At 46.1% G+C, this 22,675-nt stretch overlaps 1 protein-coding gene across 3 annotated transcripts in view; it reads right to left on the bottom strand.

The window, feature by feature from the left end:
- SPEN (spen family transcriptional repressor) overlaps positions 1-19,231 on the bottom strand; it is a 103,106-nt gene extending 83,875 nt beyond the window's left edge. For all 3 annotated transcript variants that reach the window (XM_030913627.1, XM_030913628.1, XM_030913629.1), the window contains exon 1: positions 18,909-19,231. In XM_030913627.1, the coding sequence (XP_030769487.1) occupies positions 18,909-18,991 (83 nt within the window). In that variant the 5' untranslated portion in view covers positions 18,992-19,231. The remainder of the gene's footprint in view (positions 1-18,908) is intronic.
- Positions 19,232-22,675: the final 3,444 nt, after the last annotated feature.

Genomic DNA, 22,675 nt, shown 5'->3' with positions numbered 1-22,675 from the left:
AGAACTCCTATATAGCAAGATATAAAGTCAAAAGACAAATCGAGAAAAAAATACTTGCAACACCTGAGAAATAAATGATTTCCTAACTATGCAGAGTTCTTACAAATCAAGCGAGACAAGATGCCCCAACAAAAAACGGCAAATGTGGCTGGGCGCAGTGGCTCACATCTGTAATCCCAGCACTCTGGGAGGACAAGGCGGGCAGATCACCTGAGGTCAGGAATTTGAGACCAGCCTGGGGGCAATACGATGAAACCCCAGCTCTACTGAAATACAAAAATTAGCCAGGCATGGCGGTGCGTGCCTGTAGTTCCAGCTACTTGGAGGTTGAGGCAGGAGAATCGTCTGAACCTAGGAGGTGGAAGTTGCAGTGAGTTGAGATCCAGACACAGTACCGTCTCAAAAAAAAAAAAAAAAAAAAAAAAAAAAAACAGGCATATACCTGCATAGGAAGAGTTTCTAAAACACACTTACTCACAAATGGTAATTAAAACACACTCGCCAGACGTGGTGGCTCACGCCTATAATGCTAGCACTCTGGGAGGCCAAGGCTAGCAGATCACCTGAGGTCAGGAGTTTGAGACCGGCCTGGGAGCAATACAGTGAAACCCTGACTCTACTAAAAGACAAAAAAATAGCCAGGCATGGCAGCCTGCACCTGTAGTCCCAGCTACTCGGGCGGCTGAGGCAGGAGAATTGCCTGAATCCAGGAGTCAGAGGTTGCAGTGAACTGAGATCTCGCCACTGCACTCCAGCCTGGGCAACAGAGTGAGACTCCATCTCAAAAAAAAATTAAAATTAAGATTAAAAACATACTCAAAGCTGCTCAATTTCACTCAAAATCTTAAAAATGGCCAGGAATGATGGCTAACGTCTGTAATCCCACCATTTTGGGAAGCTGAGGCGCGAGGATGATTTGAGGTCAGGACATCAAGACCAACCTGGACAACAAAGCAAGACCCCTCCCCACCTCCCCACCCCACCCCCGTCTCTACTAAAAATAAAAACATTAGCCAGATGTGTTGGCACTTAGTAGTAGTCCTAGCTACTTGAGAGGTTAAGATGGGAGTTTGAGTCCTAGCTACTCAGTAGGCTGAGACAGGAGCTTGAGTCCAGTAGTTCCAGGCTGCAGTGGGCGATGATCATACTACTGAACTCCAGACTGGGTGACAGAGCAAGACCTTGTCTCAAAAAAAAAAAAAAAAAAAAACAAAAACCACAAACCTAAGTTCACAAACCTAGAAATTCCATTCACAAAAATTTATCATACATGTATAATTGCACTTGTCTGCAAGTGTACAAAATTGCTTACTACAACACTGCTTACAGTATTTAAAACAAAAAAATAAAAGAAAAAAAGCAGCTGGGCATGGAGGCTCACGCCTATAATCCCAACACTTTGGGAAGCGAAGGCTGGCAGGTCACTTGAGGCCAGGAGTTTGGGAACAGTCTCGCCAACATGGCGAAACCTCCATCTCTACTAAAGTACAAAAAATTAGCCAGGCGTTGTGGCAGGTGCCTGTAGTCCCAGCTGCTTGGGAGGCTGAGACACGAGAATCACTTGAACCCAGGAGGAGGAGGTTGCAGTGAGATGGAGTCACTGCCACTGCACTCCAGCCTGGGCAACAGAGTGAGACTCTGTTTCAAAAAAAAAAAAAAAAGCAACCACTATTCTATTTGTCTTTATGGAGCTGACTACTGTAGCTAGGTACCTCACATATGTATATCATACAGCCCATTTTTCCTTCTTTTGTAACTGGCTTATTTCACTTACATAGTGTCTTCAAATGTTGTAGCATGTGTCAAAACTTCCTTTCTAAGACTGAATATTCCACTGTATAAATCCTGTTTATTACACATCTGATAAATGCATTCTGTTGATCTATTCATCGATCATCAACATTAGAGATGCATTCACCTTTTGGCTATTGTGAATAGTGTTGCTGAAAACATAATTAGATTAGTTTTATTGCTTGTTTTGTTCTGAGACAAGGTTTTGCTCTGTTGCCCAGGCTGGAGTGCAGTGATGCAATCTTGGCTTACTGCAGCCTCAATCTCCCAGGCTGAAGCAATCCTCCTATCTCAGCCTCCTAAGCAGCTGGGACTGCAGGCAGGCACTACCACACCCGGCTAATTTTTTTTGTTTTCCATAGAGATGAGGTCTCAATATGTTGCCCAGGCTGGTCTCCAATTACTGAGCTCAAGCAATCCTCTAGTCTCGGTTTCCCAAAGTGCTGGGATTACAGGTATGAGCCACTGCACCCGGCCAGATTACTTTTTTATATTAGAAACTATTTACTGGTTCTAATTAGAAAGGCTAAGAAAATTTTAAGAAAAAGAATAAGCTTAATTCAACGAATAAAACTATACCCCTATCTGTTTACTGAATCCAGGGTGAGTGCCTAGATCCCTGAACATAGAAAACTTGATAATTACAACTCCTGGGAAAAGGCATCTGTTTTCAGTAAAGCTCTGAATGTAGACATTCTTCAGAACTACTGCAGCCTTCATTACTCCAGTGAGGAAAAAATTATATGTGTCTGTGTGTGTGTGCGTGTGTGTTATTTTGTTTTGTTTTTTTGAGACAGAGTCACTGTCACCCAGGCTGGAGTCCAATGGCACAATCTTGGCTCACTGTAGCCTCAACCTCCCAGGCTCAAGTGATCTGCCCACCTAAGCCTTCCAAGTAGCTGGACTATAGGTACATACCACCACGCCCAACTACCTTTTATTCCCCATCGAGAATGGGAAAAGTGCTGGGATTACAGGCATGAGCTACCGCACTTTGCCCAAAAAAACTATTTATGCACATACATACTCACATTATATTTTACTCCAATCTAATGAGAAATTATTTATTAAGTAAAATTAACAAGTTCCAAAGTTTCTGTAATCTTTAGATTCTACTGGTCTTAGAGCAAATAAAAAGCCTGAATATTTCAGACAATCTTGGAAAAAACTCACAATGTGCTTCTTTCCCAGAGAACAAGACAGGAGTCTATACTGCAAAAATCAAAAAGTAAAGTGCAGGAATATAAATATTCCTTAATGGTCATAATGACCATTAAGCTAACATTCAGACACTATTCTCACAATAATTAATGAGTAGCTTTCATAAATCTATCTGATTTACATAGTACTTTTCTAGGAAGAACTGAAGTATAATTGTAAATAGAACTGCTAATAACCAACATAAAATATTTCTTAAAGTAATGACAGTAAACAAAGCATTTAGATTAAGAAAAAAGGTGCAAGGCAAGCTGATACAAATGCGAAGGCTGCAAAACACAAAGATGAAGTTAGCAGAAGCCAAGAGATTAAATCATAAATTAGCAAAAATCTACATTAAGGGTCCCTCGAAAGGCCAGGAATTGTGGCTAACTCTTGTAATTTTTTCGGTGGTTGTTTTTATTTTTTGAGACGGAGTCTCGCTCTATTACCCGGGCTGGAGCGAAGTAGCACGATCTCAGCTCACTGCAACCTCGGCCTTCCAGATTCAAACGATTCTCCTGCCTCAGCCTCCTGAGTAGCTGGGATTACAGGCATGTGCCACCACGCCCGGCTAATTTTTTCATATTTTTAGTAGAGACGGGGTTTCACCATATTGGCCAGGCTGGTCTCGAACTCCTGATCTTGTGATCCACCCACCTCAGCTTCCCAGAGTGCTGGGATTACACGCGTGAGCCACCCCGCCCAGCCCACTCTTATAATTTCAGCACTCTGGGAGTGGAAAATTACAAGAAAATTGCTGGGAATGGAAAGGACTCTGAAAAGGTGCTTACTAATACTGTTATTTACAGTATAATTGCTGAGAAGGAAATCAGATTCTATCCTTATTACTTACTTTTTAGTACAATAATAATTTTTAAAACTTTGGGAAATATACAAATATTTCTAATATTTGACTTAACTAGTGACTTTTATCCTTACTCCATAAAAAAGTATTTGGGCCAGGCGCACTAGCTCACGCCTGTAATCCCAGCACTTTGGGAGGCCGAGGCAGGCGGATCATGAGGTCAGGAGTTTGAGACCAGCCTGGCCAACATACTGAAACCCCGTCTCTACTAAAAATACAAAAATTAGCCAGGTGTGGTGGCACGTGCCTGTAGTCCCAACTACTTGGGAGGCTGAGGTGGGAGAATCGCTTGAACCCGGGAGGTGGAATGCAGTGAGCCGAGACCACACCATTGCACTCCAGCCTGGGTGACAGAGTGAGACTCCATCTGAAAAAAAAAAAAAAAAAAAAAAATCACTCAGCCTGACCAATGTGATGAAATTCTATCTCTACCAAAAAAAAAAATTTTTTTTAAATTAGCTGGACATGGTGGCACACAACTGTGGTTCAAGCTACTTGGGAGGCTGAGGTGGCAGAATCAACTGAACCAGGAGGCAGAGGTTGCAGTGAGCCAAGATCATGCCACTGTTCTCCAGCCTGGGCCACAGAGTAAGATTCTGTCTCAAAAAAAAAAAAAAAAAGTCCGGGTGCGGTGGCTCACTCCTGTAATCCTGGCACTCTGGGAGGCCAAGGCAGGCACAGGACAAGGTCAGGTGATCGAGACCATCCTAGCCAACATGGTGAAACCCCCTCTCTACTAAAATACAAAAAAATAGGCCGGGTGCGATGGACTCAAACTTGTAATCCCAGCACTTTGGGAGGCCGAGACGGGTGGATCACGAGGTCAAGAGATCGAGACCATCCTAGCTAACACGGTGAAACCCCGTCTCTCCTAAAAAAAATACAAAAAACTAGCCGGGCGAGGTGGTGGGCGCCTGTAGTTCCAGCCGCTCGGGAGGCTGAGGCAGGAGAATGGCGTAAACCCGGGAGGCGGAGCTTGCAGTGAACTGAGATCCTGCCACTGCGCTCCAGCCTGGGCCGCGACAGAGTGAGACTCCGTCTCAAAAAAATAAAAATAAAAATAAAATAAAATAAAATACAAAAAAATTAACCAGGCGTGGTGGCAAGTGCCTGTAGTCCCAGCTACTCAGGAGGAAGAGGCAGAGGAATCGCTTGAACCCGGGAGGTGGAGGTTGCAGTGAGCCGAGATCGTGCTACCGCACTCCAGCCTGGAGACAGAGCAAGACTCCATCTCAAAAAAAAAAAAAAAAAAAAAAAAAAGTCGCTAATGGCCGGACTTACACACCTGTAATGGTCACACTTGTAATCCCAGCACTTTGGGAGGCTGAGGCGGGAGGATCTCCTGAGCCCAGGAGTTTGAGACCATCCTGGGCAATACAGTGGGACCTTATCTCTACAAAAAAAAAAAAAAAAAAAATTAGCTGAAGCTACTTGGGAGGCTGAGATGAGAGGGTCATTTGATGAGCCTGGGAGGTTGAGGCTGCAGTGAGCTGAAATTATACCACTGCACTCCAACCTGAGTAACAGAACAAGACTGTCTTAAAAAGAAAAATAGTCACTGAAGTCTATGCCTTAAGATGTTAACTAAGCTGGGCACAGTGGCTCACGCCTGTAATCCCAGCACTTTGGGAGGCCAAGGCTGGCGGAGCACAAGGTCAGGGGATCAAGACCATCCTGGCTAACATGGTGAAACCACATCTCTACTAAAAATACAAAAAATTAGCCGGCTGTGTTGGTGGGCGCCTATAGTCCCAGCTACTCGGGAGGCTGAGGCAGGAGAATGGCGTGAACCCAGGAGGCGCTGGCAGTTGAGCTAAGATCGCGCCACTGCACTCCAGCCTGGGCAACAGAGCGAGACTCTGCTTCAAAAAAAAAAAAAAAGATGTTAACTGATCATTCTTTACACTTATTAAATACCTGAGCCTCTCCAGTCAACATTTTAATCTTCTGAATTATAGTATCTCTAGAACAAAAATCTTTCTCCAGAAATAAGAAGTATTTTTAGGAAAAGTCCTCTTGAAAATCATTTTTAAAACAAATTTCAAATCAATTCAATATACAGTAAATAAAAGGTCATAACTCTTTGAGACACAAAGCTGTGATGAAAGTTCCTTTTCTATATCTACTTTTGGAATGACAAAGCAAACAGGTTGAAAGGGAATGATCTGTGTCAAAAAAAAAAAAAAAAAAAAAACACTGTGGAAAAGGGTTCCTTCTTAAGAAAAATAGAGGTAGAAGAGACCAAAAAAGAAAAAAGAGTGCATATCTTATATATTTATAAAGCACAGATTAGTATAATGGAGTATAACAGAGCACATGGTCATTTTTTTAAAATTAACTGTGGCACACACTCATAATCCCAAGTGCATTGCTTGAGTTCAGAAGTTTGAGATCAGCCTGGGCAACATAGTGAAATCTCATCTCTACCAAAAATACAAACATTAGTTGAGCATGGTAGCGTGCACCTGTAGTCCCAGCTACTTGGGAGGCTGAGATGGGAGGATCATCTCAGAAGGTAAACGCTGCAGTAAGCCATGATCACACCACTGTACTCCAGCCTGGGTGACAGAGAGAGACCCTGTCTCAAAAAAACAAAAGAACTATAAATAGAGTGCAGTGGCACATACCTGTAATCCTGTATACCTGGGAGATTGAGGTGGAAGTATTGCTTGAAGCCAAAAGTTGGAGGCTGCAGTGAGCTATGATCTCACCTGTGTACAGCCACTGCACTGCAGCCCGGGTGACATTGTCAGACTCCATCTCTTAATTAAAAAAAAAAAAAACTAAAAAAGAAAACTGACTGCAATATAATTTAAAACTATTTGAAGGCCGGGCGCGGTGGCTCAAGCCTGTAATCCCAGCACTTTGGGAGGCTGAGACGGGCGGATCACGAGGTCAGGAGATCGAGACCATCCTGGCTAACATGGTGAAACCCCGTCTCTACTAAAAAATACAAAAAACTAGCCAGGCGAGGTGGCGGGCGCCTGCAGTCCCAGCTACTCCGGAGGCTGAGGCAGGAGAATGGCGTAAACCCGGGAGGCGGAGCTTGCAGTGAGCTGAGATCCGGCCACTGCACTCCAGCCCGGGCGACAGAGCAAGACTCCGTCTCAAAAAAAAAAAAAACACTATTTGAAACTTTACAAATACTAATTAAGGAGAGATATGTTTGATTGAAGAACATAGCTGGTTAGCAGAAGGATTCATTTCAAAGTAACTGATACACCAATGTCACATATAATAGCTATACACTATTTTGAAACATTAAGTTTTTTGTTGGTTTGTTTTTTCAAACAGGGTTTTGCTCTATTGCCCAGGGTAGAGCACAGCAGCGCAATATCGGCTCACTGTAGCCTTTGCCTCATGGGCCCAAGTGACCCTACCATCTCAGCCTCCTGAACAGCTGGAACTACTGCACCACCATGACCGGCCTTTTTTTTTTTTTTTTTTTTTTTTAAGCCTGGGTTTCACCATGTTGCCCAAGCTGGTCTGGAACTCCTAAACTCAAGTGATCCACCCGCCTCGGCCTTCCAAAGTGCTGGAATACAGGCGAGAGCCACTGTACCTGGCCAAGTTCTTTTAAAATTCAACTGATCGGCCGGGCGCGGTGGCTCAACCCTGTAATCCCAGCACTTTGGGAGGCCGAGACGGGCGGATCACAAGGTCAGAAGATCGAGACCATCCTGGCGAACACGGTGAAACCCCGTCTCTACTAAAAAATACAAAAAACTAGCCAGGCGAGGTGGTGGGCGCCTGTAGTCCCAGCTACTCGGGAGGCTGAGGCAGGAGAATGGCGTGAACCCAGGAGGCGCTTGCAGTTGAGCTAAGATCCAGCCACTGCACTCCAGCCTGGGTGACAGAGCGAGACTCCGTCTCAAACAAAAAAAAAGAAAAAAAGAAAAAAAATTCAACTGATCATCCAAATATAGTCATGCATCACTTAAGAACAGGGATACATTCTGAGAAATGCATCTTTAGGTGATTTCATCATTGTGAAAACAACATAGGGTGTACTTACGCAAACCTCGATGGTAGAGCCTACTATACACCTAGGCTATGGTTTGGGTGGTATCAATTCTGTTGTGCCAATTCTGATTTCCTAACTAGGAGGACTACAGGGTGGCAATACAGGAAAGTGTCCTTGTTTCAGGGAGGTACACACTAGAGAATTTAGAGTGGAAGGACATCATACCATAAACACAACAGAGGGTAATGGAGCAAATGTGACAAAATATTAACTGGGGAATTTGGGAGAAGGGGATGTGGGAGTTCTAGTCTCATCCTGAACTTTTTTTTTTTTTTTTCCTGGGCCCAATGACTCATGCCTGTAATCACAGCACTTTGGTAGGACAAGGCAGGAGGATCACTTGAACCCAGGAGTTCAACAACAGTCTAGGCAACATAGTGAAACCCTGTCTCTTTTTTTTTTTTTTGAGACGGAGTCTGGCTCTGTCACCCAGGCTGGAGTGCAGTGGCCGGATCTCAGCTCACTGCAAGCTCCGCCTTCCGGGTTTACGCCATTCTTCTGCCTCAGCTTCCCAAGTAGCTGGGACTATAGGCGCCCGCCACCTTGCCCGGCTAGTTTTTTTTTTTGTATTTTTTAGTAGAGACGGGGTTTCATCGTGTTAAGCCAGGATGGTCTTGATCTCCTGAGCTAGTGATCCGCCTGTCTCAGCCTCCCAAAGTACTGGGATTACAGGCTTAAGCCACTGCGCCCAGCCCCCTTTTTTTTTTTTTGAGACAGAGTCTTGCTCTGTCGCCAGGCTGGAGTACAGTGGCACGATCTTGGCTCACTGCAACCTCCAACTCCCAGGTTCAAGTGATTCTCCTGCTTCAGCCTCCCAAGTAGCTGGGATTACAGGAACGTGCTATCACGCCCAGCTAATTTTTGTATTTTTAGTAGACACGGGATTTCACTATGTTGGCCACGATGGTCTTGATCTCCTGACCTCATGATCCACCCACCTTGGCCTCCCAAAGTGCTGGGATTACAGGTGTAAGCCACCAGACCTTGTCTCTAGAACAAATTTTTTTTAATTAGCTGGACATTATGGCTCATGCCTATAGTCCCAGATACCGAGAAGGCTAAGGTGAGAGGATACCTTGAGCCCAGGAGGTCGAGGCTGCAGTGAACCATAATTATGCCATTACACTCCAACCTAGTGGGAAAAAAAATTTTTATGGAAAAAAGAAAATAGGGGCCAGGCATGGTGGCTCATGCCTGTAATACCAACACTTTGGGAGGCTGAGGTGGGCAGTTGCTTGAGGTCAGGAGTTCAAGACCAGCCTGGCCAACATGGTGAAACCCCATCTCTACTAAAATTACAAAAATTAGCTGGGTGTGGTGGCGTAGGCCTGTAGTCCCAGCTATTCGGTAGGTTGAGGTAGGAGGATCACTTGAACTCAGGAGGTGGAGGTTGCAATGAGCTGAGATCACGCCACTGCACTTCAACCTGGGCAACAGAACGAGACTCCGTCTCAAAAAGGCTGGGTACAGTGGCTCGCACCTGTAATCCCAGCACTTTGAGAGGCTGAGGCAGACAGATCACTTGCGCCCAGGAGTTCGAGACCAGCCTGGGCAACAGAGTGAGCCCTTGTCTCTACAGAAAATACAAAAATTAGCCAAGTGTGGTGGTACGCGCCTGTAGTCCTAGCTACTTGGAAAGCTAAGGTGGGAGGATCTCTTGAGCCCGGGAGGTCAAAAGGACAGTGAGCAGTGATCACACCACTGCACTCCAGCATGGGTGACAAAGTGAGATCTTGTCTCAAGAAAAAAAAAAAAAAAAAATACAGGAAGGAGAAAAGTAGATAGGCCATAGATGATGGTTGGAGATGAACTACAGGTACTTGGGATTCACTGACTATTGTGTCCACTTTTGTGTATGTTCAAAATTCCTGAAATAGAATTTTTAACATATATAACACAAATTCATCATATAGTAATATATATGTTTTACTAACACACCAAATAAAAGTAAGTAGGCCAGGCACGGTGGCTCATGACTGTAATCCCAGCACACTGGAAGGTCGAAGCGGGCGGATCACTTAAGATCAGGAGTTCAAGACCAGCCTGGCCAACATGGTGAAACCCCATCTCTACTAAAAATACAAAAATTAGCTGGGCATGGTGGTGAGCGCCTGTAATCCCAGTTACTCGGGAGACTGAGGCAGGAGAATTGCTTGAACCTGGGAGGCAGAGATTGCACTGAGCCAAGATCATGCCACATCACTCCAGCCTGGGCAACACAGCAAGACTCTGTCTCAAAAAAAAAAAAAAAGTATCTGGCAGCAGGTCTAACAGCTACTGTAATTTCCAAGTTGTGACGACTATAATGAAGTATTTGCAAAAACTGTAATACAAAATATGAAAATACATATGATTTGTATTGGTGATGAAAATAAAATCACAACTACTACCTATTAGTTTTCTCTATATTACAGTTGAAGGAAATATTAGATCCCAGTAAGAAGTTACTAAAAATAAAGATGTATTTTCCCACCCAAGTTTAGTACTTCCTCCTGAATTCTGATTGACGTGGTCTTCATTAAAGATTCTAACATCCGGCCGGGTGCGGTGGCTCACGCCTGTAATCCCAGCACTTTGGGAGGCCGAGGCGGGTGGATCATGAGGTCAGGAGATCGAGACCATCCTGGCTAACATGGTAAAACCCCGTCTCTACTAAAAATACAAAAAAATTAGCCGGGCATGGTGGCGGGTGCCTGTAATCCCAGCTACTCAGGAGGCTGACGCATGAGAATGGCGTGAACCCAGGAGGTGGAGCTTGCAGTGAGCCAAGATCGCACCACTGCACTCCAGCCTGGCAACAGAGAGAGACTCTGTCTCAAAAAAAAAAAAAAGATTCTAACATCCTTTTCATATAATAAAGTAATAAATTGTTCTTTTATCTTTTAATCCAAGGAGACTTTTAAATAATCTTGAATGCAAATGAGCCTTCACTGCAAACAGCATACATATGTGTGTGTGTGTGTGTGTGTGTGTGTGTGTGTGTGTGTATATATATATATTTTTTTTTTTTTTTTTTTTTTCTTGAAACAGAGTCTTGCTCTGTCACCCAGGCTGGAGTGCAATGGCATGCTCTCAGCTCACCACAACCTCCACCTCCTGGGTTGAAGCGATTCTCCTGCCTCAGCCTCCCAAGTAGCTGGGATTATAGGCGCTCGCCACTATGCCAGGCTAATTTTTTGTATTTTTAGTAGAGACAGGGTTTCACCATGTTGGTCAGGCTCATCTCGAACTCCTGACCTGGTGATCCACCCACCTCAGCCTCCCAAAGTGCTGGGATTACAGGCAGGAGCCACCATGCCCGGCTGCAAACAGCGTAATGTTAAAAAACTAATGGTTCAGACAAAATACTTCTACCACCCACCAATTTGATTGGTAAAAGACAAATCACTACATGTTAAATGTAGTTTTGTAAACTACAAGATGTTTTCTGAGTTCATAAGCCCCAGTTTTTAAATCAAAGGAAAAAATATGATGTGTAAAAAAAAAAACCACTTTTAGTCAAACAGTTTTAAGAATCAAAGAAACTATGAATGTATTACATGTAAAAGTACATATGTTATGTGTAACATAATGGGAATATAACTATCAAAGTCAATATAATGTATAATTAGATAAATCTTCATATCATTTGGCAATGTTCCCTAGTGACCCAAACACCATCTAATACAAAGACACCCACATGCAACCCGTGCATTTAAGACTGGACTAAAAATCTAGCACCAGGGACACAGTATAAGAAATAGTGTTTCTCGGCCGGGCACGGTGGCTCAAGCCTGTAATCCCAGCACTTTGGGAGGCCGAGACGGGCGGATCACGAGGTCAGGAGATCGAGACCATCCTGGCTAACATGGTGAAACCCTGTCTCTACTAAAAATACAAAAACTAGCCGGGCGAGGTGGCGGAGCCTGTAGTCCCAGCTACTCGGGAGGCTGAGGCAGGAGAATGGCGTAAACCCGGGAGGCGGAGCTTGCAGTGAGCTGAGATCTGGCCACTGCACTCCAGTCCGGGCGACAGAGCGAGACTCCGCCTCAAAAAAAAAAAAAAAAAGAAATAATGTTTCTCGTTTGAATTTTCCCACAAATATTCCTTAATTCTAAGGATTGGAGCAGTTCCTTAAACTATATAACACAAATCTTTAAATATGCTAGAGTTCATTTCATTTCTATACTCAAAATGAAATCATAATTAAATCCAAGAATTCACTAAATTTAAGTTAGGATTTTACAGAGCCATTCCACTATGGTTTTTTTAGATGCTTGTAATCTTCAACTTGGCAGACAGGGATACACGTAGGGAGAACAATCTGAATATTGAGATACTTTAAAATTGTATCAAAAAAATCTTCACTCACTGAAAAGCATATTTCCACACACTAAAAACCAGCAAGATATCACACCAAAATTACATGGTTTATAATAAAATGATTAACATTCTAATTGGTTTCCACAGAGAGGTACACTATTTTCATTCAAAATATGTGTAGCTCTAAGGCACGTAAAAATATTAAGTTTAAAAAATTTTTACTAGCCGGGCGAGGTGGCGGGCGCTTGTAGTCCCAGCTACTCGGGAGGCTGAGGCAGGAGAATGGCGTAAACCCGGGAGGCGGAGCTTGTAGTGAGCTGAGATCCGGCCACTGCACTCCAGCCTGGGCGACAGAGCGAGACTCCGTCTCAAAAAAAAAAAAAAAAAAAAAAAAAATTTTTAAGGCCGGGCGCGGTGGCTCAAGCCTGTAATCCCAGCACTTTGGGAGGCCGAGACGGGCGGATCACGAGGTCAGGAGATCGAGACCATCCTGGCTAACACGGTGAAACCCCGTCTCTACTAAAAACTACAAAAAACTAGCCGGGCGACGTGGCGGCGCCTGTAGTCCCAGCTACCCGGGAGGCTGAGACAGGAGAATGGCGTGAACCCGGGAGGCGGAGCTTGCAGTGAGCTGAGATCCGGCCACAGCACTCCAGCCTGGGTAACAGAGCGAGACTCCATCTCAAAAAAAAAAAATTTTTTAATCAAATAGTAAAGATTTAACTACAGACAAACATACTCTATTTAGTCTCCTTGTTCAGCAAGCTAATATACGTCTTTCAAGCGGCTGAATGGCACTTATTTCAAATCATCCAATAACACAATTCAGGAACCCAATTTAATGACTATATACACCAAGGTATTTTCAGCCTACATTATTTACTCTAAATACTGTGGACGGTTAACTACAGCTCAAACTAACAATAAAAATGTTTTAAAAATAAAAGCAAGCAGGCCGGGCATAGTGGCTCGCGCCTGTAATCCCAGCCCTTTGGGAGGCAGAGGCAGGTAGATCACTTGAGGTCAGGAGTTCGAGACCAGCCTGGCCAACATGGTGAAACCCCGACTCTAATAAAAATACAAAAATTAGCCCAGGCGCAGTGGCTCATGCTTGTAATACCAGCACTTTGGGAGGCCAAGGAGGGCAAATCACGAGATCAGGAGTGAGAACAGTCTGGCCAATATAGTAAAACCCCGTCTCTACTAAAAATACAAAAATTAGCTGGGTGTGGTGGCAAGCACCTGTAATCCCAGCTACTCGAGAAGCTAAGGCAGGAGAATCACTTGAACTGGGAAGGCAGAAGTTGCAGTGAGCTGAGACCATGCCATTGAACTCCAGCCTGGGTGACAGAGCGAGATTCCATCTCAAAAAAATGAATAAAAATAAAAATAAAAGCAAAGGCTGGGCAAGCTGGCTCATGCCTGTAATTTACCCAGCACTCTGGGAGGTCAAGGTGGGAGGATCACTTGAGCCCAGGAGTTCAAGACCAGGGCTGGGCAACATACGGAGACCTTCCATCCCTACAAAATATTAGTCGGGTGTGATGGCACATGCCTGTGGTCCTAGCTACTTTGGAGGCTGAGGTGGGAAGATCGCTTGAGCCTGGGAGGTCAAGGCTGCATTTAGCCATGATCCATCTTGGGTGACTCTATCTCAAACAATCAGTCAGTCAATTAATAAAAGCAAAGAAATATATAGTCTCCGATTGGATATGCTGGTTCTCATGGAATAGTTTAAATTTTTTTTTAATTTCAGTAAAATTTCAAACTAGGGGGAAAGAGAAACTTTTGAAAGACTATTTGGAAAAACCTCCTACATAAATTTTCCCGAAGGATTAGTGTTCACAGGATTTAAAATGTCCCATAAATCAAGCCTGAAACCTCTTCATAAGCATACCACACAATACAATCCCAGCAATCACGAGTCTACAACAAAGGTATTTAGAAAAAGGTGCCCTCTACACAAGTGAAACACTATCATTCTTCCTGGCACTGGGCCCTGTATTTTCCTCCAATCTGCCAGGGGCATTCCTTTTGGGAAATAAAATCCATTTTGTTATTTTTTATTATTTTGTATAATCTGTATGATTTTTCTGTATTATTCTGTATTGCTTTATATAATTATTCTGTGTAATTTTTAATGTTGCTTCAAGATAACTCTGAATTTTTTGTTTTATGTTTAAAATGTGCAAAAGCCTATCATGAAAATAGATATTGAAAATCAGGGCCGGGCGCGGTGGCTCAAGCCTGTAATCCCAGCACTTTGGGAGGCCGAGACGGGCGGATCACGAGGTCAGGAGATCGAGACCATCCTGGCTAACACGGTGAAACCCCGTCTCTACTAAAAAAACTACAAAAAACTAGCCGGGCGACGTGGCGGCGCCTGTAGTCCCAGCTACTCGGGAGGCTGAGACAGGAGAATGGCGTGAAGCCGGGAGGCGGAGCTTGAAGTGAGCTGAGATCCGGCCACAGCACTCCAGCCTGGGTGACAGAGCCAGACTCCGTCTCAAAAAAAAAAAAAAAAAGAAAATCAGAATATTCAAAACCAGAGGTGGTTTCACAGACGGGATGGGGGTGGTATGGGTGGTATGGCCATAGACAAGAAGTGGTTTCATAGAAACCTTCTGGTCTCAAATGAAGAAGCGATGTAACAATGATACAGGTTACAGTGAGTCAAATGTGTTTAAGTCTAAAAATATCCCTAGTAGTCAGGACAAGGAAATTCAATATTTTATATTGTGTCCCAGAGGTAAAGATATCTGAATATACATAAAATGTAATAACTATTCCATCTATTTAACTTAGGAAAACCACTGTGATCAAACATTTAAAATCAGCAAAAACAAATTACATTTTTAAATGGGTCTCATTCTCCGCTCCCCCCCACAAGACGGAGTCTTGCTCTGTCGCCCAGGCTAGAGTGCAATGGCACAATCTCAGCTCACTGAAACCTCCACCTGCCAGGTTCAAGCGATTCCCCTGCCTCAGCCACCCAAGTAGCCGGGACTACAGGCGCACACTACTATGCAGGACCAATTTTTTGTATTTTAGTAGAGACCGGGTTTTCCATGTTCACCAAACTGGTCTTGAACTCTCGACTTCATGATTCACCTGCCTCGGCCTCCCAAAGTGCTGGGATAACAGATGTGAGCCACCGCGCCCAGTCTCTAAAACAGTATTTTTACACGAGGGGCTACCTCACTTCACCTCTGCATAATCTTTAACCTAGTCTCTAAAACTGGAGTTGGATGGGAAGAACATAAATTCACAACATACTTAAAATCTGAAAAGATAAAGATTTTAAGTATTTTAAGGGTTTTATTCATTTGCTCATTCCAATTCAAGGAGTCGCCTTTGCACACACCTCTCCCTCTCATAACTAAAAGACAGGAATCAATTGTTGTATAACTCCTCCCTTCCCCCTTCAACCCAGCTAACGTACAAAGGAAAGGGCTTTCTCTATTGTGCCCCTGTAATGAATCTTTGTTAACTAAAACCCAATTCAGAAATAGTTCTCATTTAATTTTTTTAAATCAGCAAACTGAAAACTGTAAAAATAACAACAGATTTATTATTATTGCAAGAAAAGAAAAGCCAATTTTTGTAAACGTTCTGATTATGTTTTAAGGATTTTGTCTTTCTTTGGCACTGGTGGGGGGGGCCAAATCACCATCCTCCTCTCAATCTACCGTTCATTTAAAAACAAACAAAACAATCAGAATGTAAATTTAAAAATAAATTAAAATTTTTTTAAAGAATTGACTGATCTCTTTTTTCTGTTAAAACATCTCTAAGCTGTCCCCAAAGCTGTCTGGTTTAATCTTTTTGTAAAATCCAAACACTTACTACAAAAGCCTAATCACTGTTAAGAGAACATTCATCTTGAAAACGTTTTACATAATGTATTCCCAGTGTACACCTCTTAATCCTGTAAAACAGTTATTAATGTAATCAGCTGGGGAAAAGGGTAAGAGTAGGCACTTTAAGTTCAGTTTTAATATAGGTATTGCATGGTTTTTCTCATTCTGATTTCTACAAGACACCGGAAGTGAATACTATTTCATTTTCTTGCAGGGACATCATTCTGGTACAACTACCTTTTTATTCCTTTCACTTATTCAGATTTCATTTTTACTCCTAGTAGCAATCACACATTTTACAAAATATATCCCACAATAGGGATAAAAAGCCTTGAGTTCCTCCAAACAAGGTCCATTTAGCTCCACGGCTGGATCAGCAGGAACATTTCTTGTACATGCAGAAAGATAAACAAGAAACCAGAAATAGACATTACCTGGATTTTGGGGGATGAGGGGAGGAAGTGTGGGAACTGGGAATCCCAGGGTCAGAGGTGGAGATTTTTCTCTGTATACCTTTCACGTGCTTTGAACCCATAAAAATGTACTGTCTATTTAAAGAACTAAATAGATTTGTTTAAAAATGAAAAGGACCTTTGAATGATTAAAAAAAAAGACCTTTAAAATAAAAGAACATGATCTGCTTAGTTTTCAAATAATCTGCTTTTATCAGTAGCATCTGCTTTTACTCTGCAATAGGTAAGATACTCCTTTGAATGCAGTCGTGAGCAAAGTGCCAGCTAAGCCGTTTTTAATACAGTAATGTTCTTCCAAACTGCCGCTTTCCAAGGCAGCTCGAATCCTCCGCCCCCTTCTCCCTCTGTGCATTCTGAGATCGGCTCTGCTGATTCCCACATAAAGTGGGTCCTGGCCGCCATTTTAGAAAGTCATTCACCCAAGCCAGACCGCAGCACCATCCACTAAGAACCCTTCCAAAGCTGCCTGGAACGATTTCTTCTTTCTTCTCTGCCCCCTCATCTTGCAGAGGGGCCAAACTCCCCACCATAGGCATGCAATGTTTCTAGAATCTGCATAATAAGAAATGACACGTCTGGGCACATAACACTGAGCAGCGAGCGAATGCTGCAATGCACGTGCTTGCACATCGGTGCATACGAATTTCCCAGGCAGAGACCTACAGAGAAAGTCCGCAGGGGATTAAAGTGAGCACATCTAAGTGGTTTTTCCACTCCAATAATCTGCACCTAAATGATTTTTCCATCAAAACACTGACGATACGGGGGGAGACGGCAGGAGGTAGGAGGCGGGTAAGGGGTGGAGCAGCGCCAGGAAGAGAAAGTTCCCATCTGCTTCCCAATCCAGCCTGTGGTCTCCCCTTCATCCTAGGGCACAGAGGTGAATTTTTGCTCCCTGCCTCCCCCCGCCCCCGCCTGGTTTCTCAGGCACGACGTAGTAAACACCGGGAGAGTCCCTGGAAGCGCGCACCTCCCCCCGGCCTGCCGAGGACAGCTCCAGCAGGTTATGAATGGCCCCACGATTCCCGGCTCCTTTTCACACGCGGACACGCGCAGACGCGCGCTCCAGAGGCGAGGGTTTAATGCCCCAGTAACAGCAACCACCAACACAATCAATGATCCTCCATTTAAAAGACAGGAGGCTCCGCCGCCGCTGCTTCCATTTCCTTATCCAAGCGGCTCAAGGCGAGCGACGCAATGTATTTTTCCCATGGTGACTCATTAATGAGGACGCTCCATAATTTCCTTCACTCACTAACTAGTAAGGGAAATTAAAAGCAAAACTTGAAACCTTCCAGGGTCTTAAATATCGGAATAAACTGTCATTTTCGAGGACAATCACAGATTTGCTGTGGTCCCTCTGAATTTGCAGCAAGTACAAGCCAATCGTCATTTTAATAAGTGTTTTATTCGGAGGCCTATCCGTTACGGTACACAAGCATTTCACAAAGAAAACGCGCTACATGCTATTCAATAAGATGTATCAAGGACAACATTTATTATTTTAATTCACAAAAATATTCAGGGGAGGTGTTTTTTTTTTTTTTTTTTTAAGCTACACCTTCTCATCGTAAAAGGTTTGGAATGTTTTACCGTTTGATTCGGGAATTCAGGGGTGGGGGGCACCAGGGTCTTAGGGCGGCCGGGGAGTGCGACTCGAAGCTACGGGCGCCAGGGCGGGCAACCTCCTGTCAGAGTCCGCGGTCTCCTCCGCCGGGGACGAAGGAGCCCAAACGGGCGCACCAACTTATTTCACACCACTTTCCACTCAGCCTCGCAAAAACGAGAAACGTTTGCCATTCCCAGTGAGTTTCAAGGGTGCAAATCCTCCGGAGAGGTCCTAGGTGGTCTCTCCGGGTCCGTGACGCGCCCACAGTACCTACTGTGACTTCTGTTTTCGCACCGCCTTTCCCTTCGCACGGAACCCTCCCGAAGTCAGACATTGCCGAGCGCCCGCCGAGCGGCTCGGAGTGGCGGCGCCGGACCGGGCTGTCGGGCGGGCTCGGGTCCCGGCTGCTCCGGGCCCGGCACAGCGCGCAAGGACGCGACCCCGCCGTCCAGCGCGGCTCCCACCGGCTCCCGAGCCGACGCGAGGGCAGCCCCTGGGCGCCGGCTGCCTGGAGGCCGAGCCTCGGCCACCTCCCTCGTCAGGGACGCGGGCGCCCGGGCCCCGCGGGCTCTTGGAAGGCGGCGCGGCTCGACCGCCCGCACCGCCGACACCCGAGGCCCAACGCCGCAACGCAGGTCGAGCGGCTGACGAGGTCCCACAGAGCCCGTGGGTCCGGGCCGGGGTCCTCCTCACCAGCTCTGCGCTCCGGGAGGGGCCGGCAACGGGCCGGGCCGAGAAGCGCCGCCCGAGGAGCAAGCGCGGCCGCGGGCCTCGTGTCACTCACCGTTTGAAATGCTCGATGATCTTCTCTTCCCGCACGTTCTCGGGTAAGTTGCCCACCCAGAGGTGCCTGGTTTCCCGGACCATGCTGGGCGGCGTGCCGGCGACCGCCGCTGCTGGCTCCCCCTCGCCGGCTTCGTACGAGACCGTCAGCGCCGGGAGGCGGGTGCCGGGGCGGCGGCGGCGGCGGCTGCGGCGGTGGCGTCGGCAGCGGCGGCGGCTCCTCCGGCTCCCCCTCGTGCAGAGACCATCCCTCTCCCCCAGGTTCTGACTCTCGGGCCTCGCAGCTCCGCTCTGCCGCCACCACACACCCGAAGCCGACCCTCGCGCTCCGGCGGCGCATGCGCCCGAGCAGCGGCGGGCGGGGGAGCGGGAGGAGGGGCGAGCGGGACACGGGCTGCAGCGACTACGACGAAGCTGGCGCTGTGGCAGCCGGACGCTTCCCACCGGCGCGCGCGGCCCGCCTCCCGCCGCCGCACCGCCTCCCCCTCGCCGCGGGCGCGCGCGCGTCCTCCCGCCCGCCTTGTCGGAGACGCTGAGTTCCTCCCAGCTGGCGCGCAGGCGCGCCGGCCGGGCGACAAAGTGAGGAACGCCTGGCGGGGAAGCAACGCTCGCGCGCTCGGCCCCGTGCGCAGGCGCGTAGCTGCTAGTGGAGTCCCGCTGCCTGGCGGGCTCTACGTCGGGTTCCCGCGCTGGGCAAGGGGCGGATGGGGAGGCAGGGGCGGTCTTTAGCCCCTCCAGCGGTAACCCCAGGCCCTGGCCTGGTGGAAGATAAGAAGAGAAATGCAATTGGTTTCCACAGGGCTACGCGTCAAAGCGGCTGCCAAGGCCTGTCCCCTAGAAGCCAGACCCCTTCGTCCTCCGCTCACCCGGCGGCCAGCTCCCGGCGTTTCCGGGTACTTGGATCCTTGCCTGCTTGGGAAAGCGATCATTAAAAGGGTGCCCTTTTCACTGCCCTGCTGAACAGCGACGGCTTCAGAAACGCATCCCATCCAAGAGTCACTGGCTTGTAACATGAAGCAACATTTTTTTTTTTTAAACGGAGTCTTGCTTTGTTGCCCAGGCTGCTGGAGTGCAGTGGCATGGTCTCGGCTCACTGCAACCTCCGCCTCCCAGGCTCAAGCGATTCTCCTGCCTCAGCCTCCCGAGTAGCTGGGTTTACAGGCACCCGCAAACACAACTGGCTAATTTTTGTATTTTTATTAGAAACAGGGTTTCACCATGTAGGCCAGACTGGTCTTGAACTCCTGACCTCAGGTGATCCGCCCGCCTCAGCCTCCCAAAATGCTGGGATTACAGGCGTGAGCCACTGCACCGCGGCCTAAGCAACTTTTTTATATAGGATCTTGCGAAACCGTTTGCAAGATACCCTTGCTGATCGCTATGGTATACGAAGAATAAAACGAAAATGAGACAGTTAGGAATCCAATATTGTTCCCCTCAGAGGGTTTACCGTAATTTAATACTCAAACAGATAAAGAAATTAGACCTCTGGCCTTTCCAGGCCTAAGAGCTTTTGAAACCTGCAGTTGAACTTTCTCTTTTTTTCTTTTTTTGAGATGGACTTTCGCTCCTTACCCAAGCTGGAGTGCAATGGCACTCTCAGCTCACTGCAACCTCCGCCTCCCAGATTCAAGCGATTCTCCTGTCTCAGCCTTCTGAGTAGTTGGAATTACAAGCGCGCACCACCACGCCAGGCTAGTTTTTTGTATTTGTAGTAAAGACGGGGCTTCACCATGTTGGCCAGGCTAGTCTCGAAATCCTGACTTCAGGTGATCCGCCCACCTCGGCCTCCCAAAGTGCTGGGATTACAGGGTGAGCCACCATGCCCGGCCAGTTGAACTTTTACATAAAAGCCAATTTACAGATATTAAAGGAAAACCCATAAAATTAATGCAACTATATTGAGAGAAAAAATAAAATTGTTTATAATAAATATCCACAGAAATACCAGAGGTGTGCTGCTTCAGGTGCAAGCCAGATTTTTTTTTTTTTTCTTTGACATGCAGTCTTGCTCTGTTACCAGGCTGGAGTGAAGTGGTACCATCTCAGCTCACTGCAACCTCCGCCTCCCGGATTCAAGCAATTCTCCTGCCTCAGCCTCCCGAGTAGCTGGGACTACAGGCACGAACCATCACACCCAGGTAATTTTTTTACTTTTAGTAGAGGCGGGATTTCACCATGCTGTCCAGGATGGTCTCGATCTGTTGACTTTGTGATCTGCCCCCCTCAGCCTTCCAAAGTGCTGGTATTACAGGCATGAGCCACCAACCCGGCCAATTTTAAATACTTGGTCTCATGAATTGTCTCCTTAAATACAAACCAACTTACACTATTTGAATTCGAAAATATTGTCACCATAAACAATGGCACTAATATCTCAGGTCACCTAAGCATAACTAAATTGTTTCTTTGTAGTCTCAGCTACTGGAGAGGCTAAGGCAGAAGCATCACCTGAGTCCAGGAGTTCCAAGCTGTAGTGCACTATGATAGTGCCTTGAAAAGCCCCAACACTCCAGCCTCAGCGAGAAACCCCTCTCTTAAAAAAAGAAAAAAAAAAAAATAGAATTCACTATTTACATCTGGCCACTTCTGTGTCACAATTATCACATGAGGAAAGTCAGGGTAGCACCCTACGACCTAAACTCATGAACTATTCAGTAGTGTGAATGTGGCTGCAGTTAGTCAAGTGTTGAACTGATATGCATTTTTCTATAAAGCATGAATTTGAATACAAGCACCCAAGTTTGAAGCACATTTTAAAATCTGATGTAAATTACTCATTTAAAATCTGACAGGCCGGGCGCGGTGGCTCAAGCCTGTAATCCCGGCACTTTGGGAGGCCGAGACGGGTGGATCACGAGGTCAGGAGATCGAGACCATCCTGGTCTACACGGTGAAACCCCGTCTCTACTAAAAAATACAAAAAACTAGCCGGGCGAGATGGCGGGCGCCTGTAGTCCCAGCTACTCGGGAGGCTGAGGCAGGAGAATGGCGTAAACCCGGGAGGCGGAGCTTGCAGTGAGCCGAGATCACGCCACTGCACTCCAGCCTGGGCGACAGAGCTAGACTCCGTCTCAAAAAAATAAATAAATAAATAAATAAATACATAAATAAATACATAAATAAATAAATAAAATCTGATAGACTCTGAATTACCTAAAACCTCTTGGGAAAGACCAGTGTCACCATAAACAACACAGTCACCATGAAGAACAGTGTCACCTCAATTGTATTAAAAGGTGCAACTGACAAGAAGATTCAGGAAAGTGTCTTGCAATTAGAGAAATAAAGGGCATGTCTCACCTTGAATGCAGGCTTCTATTAAAATCATGATTTAGGCCGGGCGCGGTGGCTCAAGCCTGTAATCCCAGCACTCTGGGAGGCCGAGACGGGCGGATCACAAGGTCAGGAGATCGAGACCATCCTGGCTAACACGGTGAAACCCCGTGTCTACTAAAAAAATATAAAAAACTAGCCGGGCGAGGTGGCGGGCGCTTGTAGTCCCAGCTACTCGGGAGGCTGAGGCAGGAGAATGGCATAAACCCGGGAGGCGGAGCTTGCAGTGAGCTGAGATCCGGCCACTGCACTCCAGCCTGGGCTACAGAGCGAGACTCCGTCTCAAAAAAAAAAAAAAAAAATCATGATTTAAAAAAAAAAAAAAAAAAAGCCAGGTGCGGTGGCTCATACCTGTAATCTCAGCATTTTGGGAGGCTGAGATGGACGGATCACCTGAGGTCAGGAGTTCCAGACCAGCCTAGCCAACATGGT

Source organism: Rhinopithecus roxellana, chromosome 12, assembly GCF_007565055.1.
Source record: "Rhinopithecus roxellana isolate Shanxi Qingling chromosome 12, ASM756505v1, whole genome shotgun sequence".
Lineage (NCBI taxonomy): Eukaryota > Metazoa > Chordata > Mammalia > Primates > Cercopithecidae > Rhinopithecus > Rhinopithecus roxellana.
The sequence above is the reverse complement of the archived record's forward strand: the minus strand, read 5'-3'. Positions and strand labels throughout refer to the sequence as shown.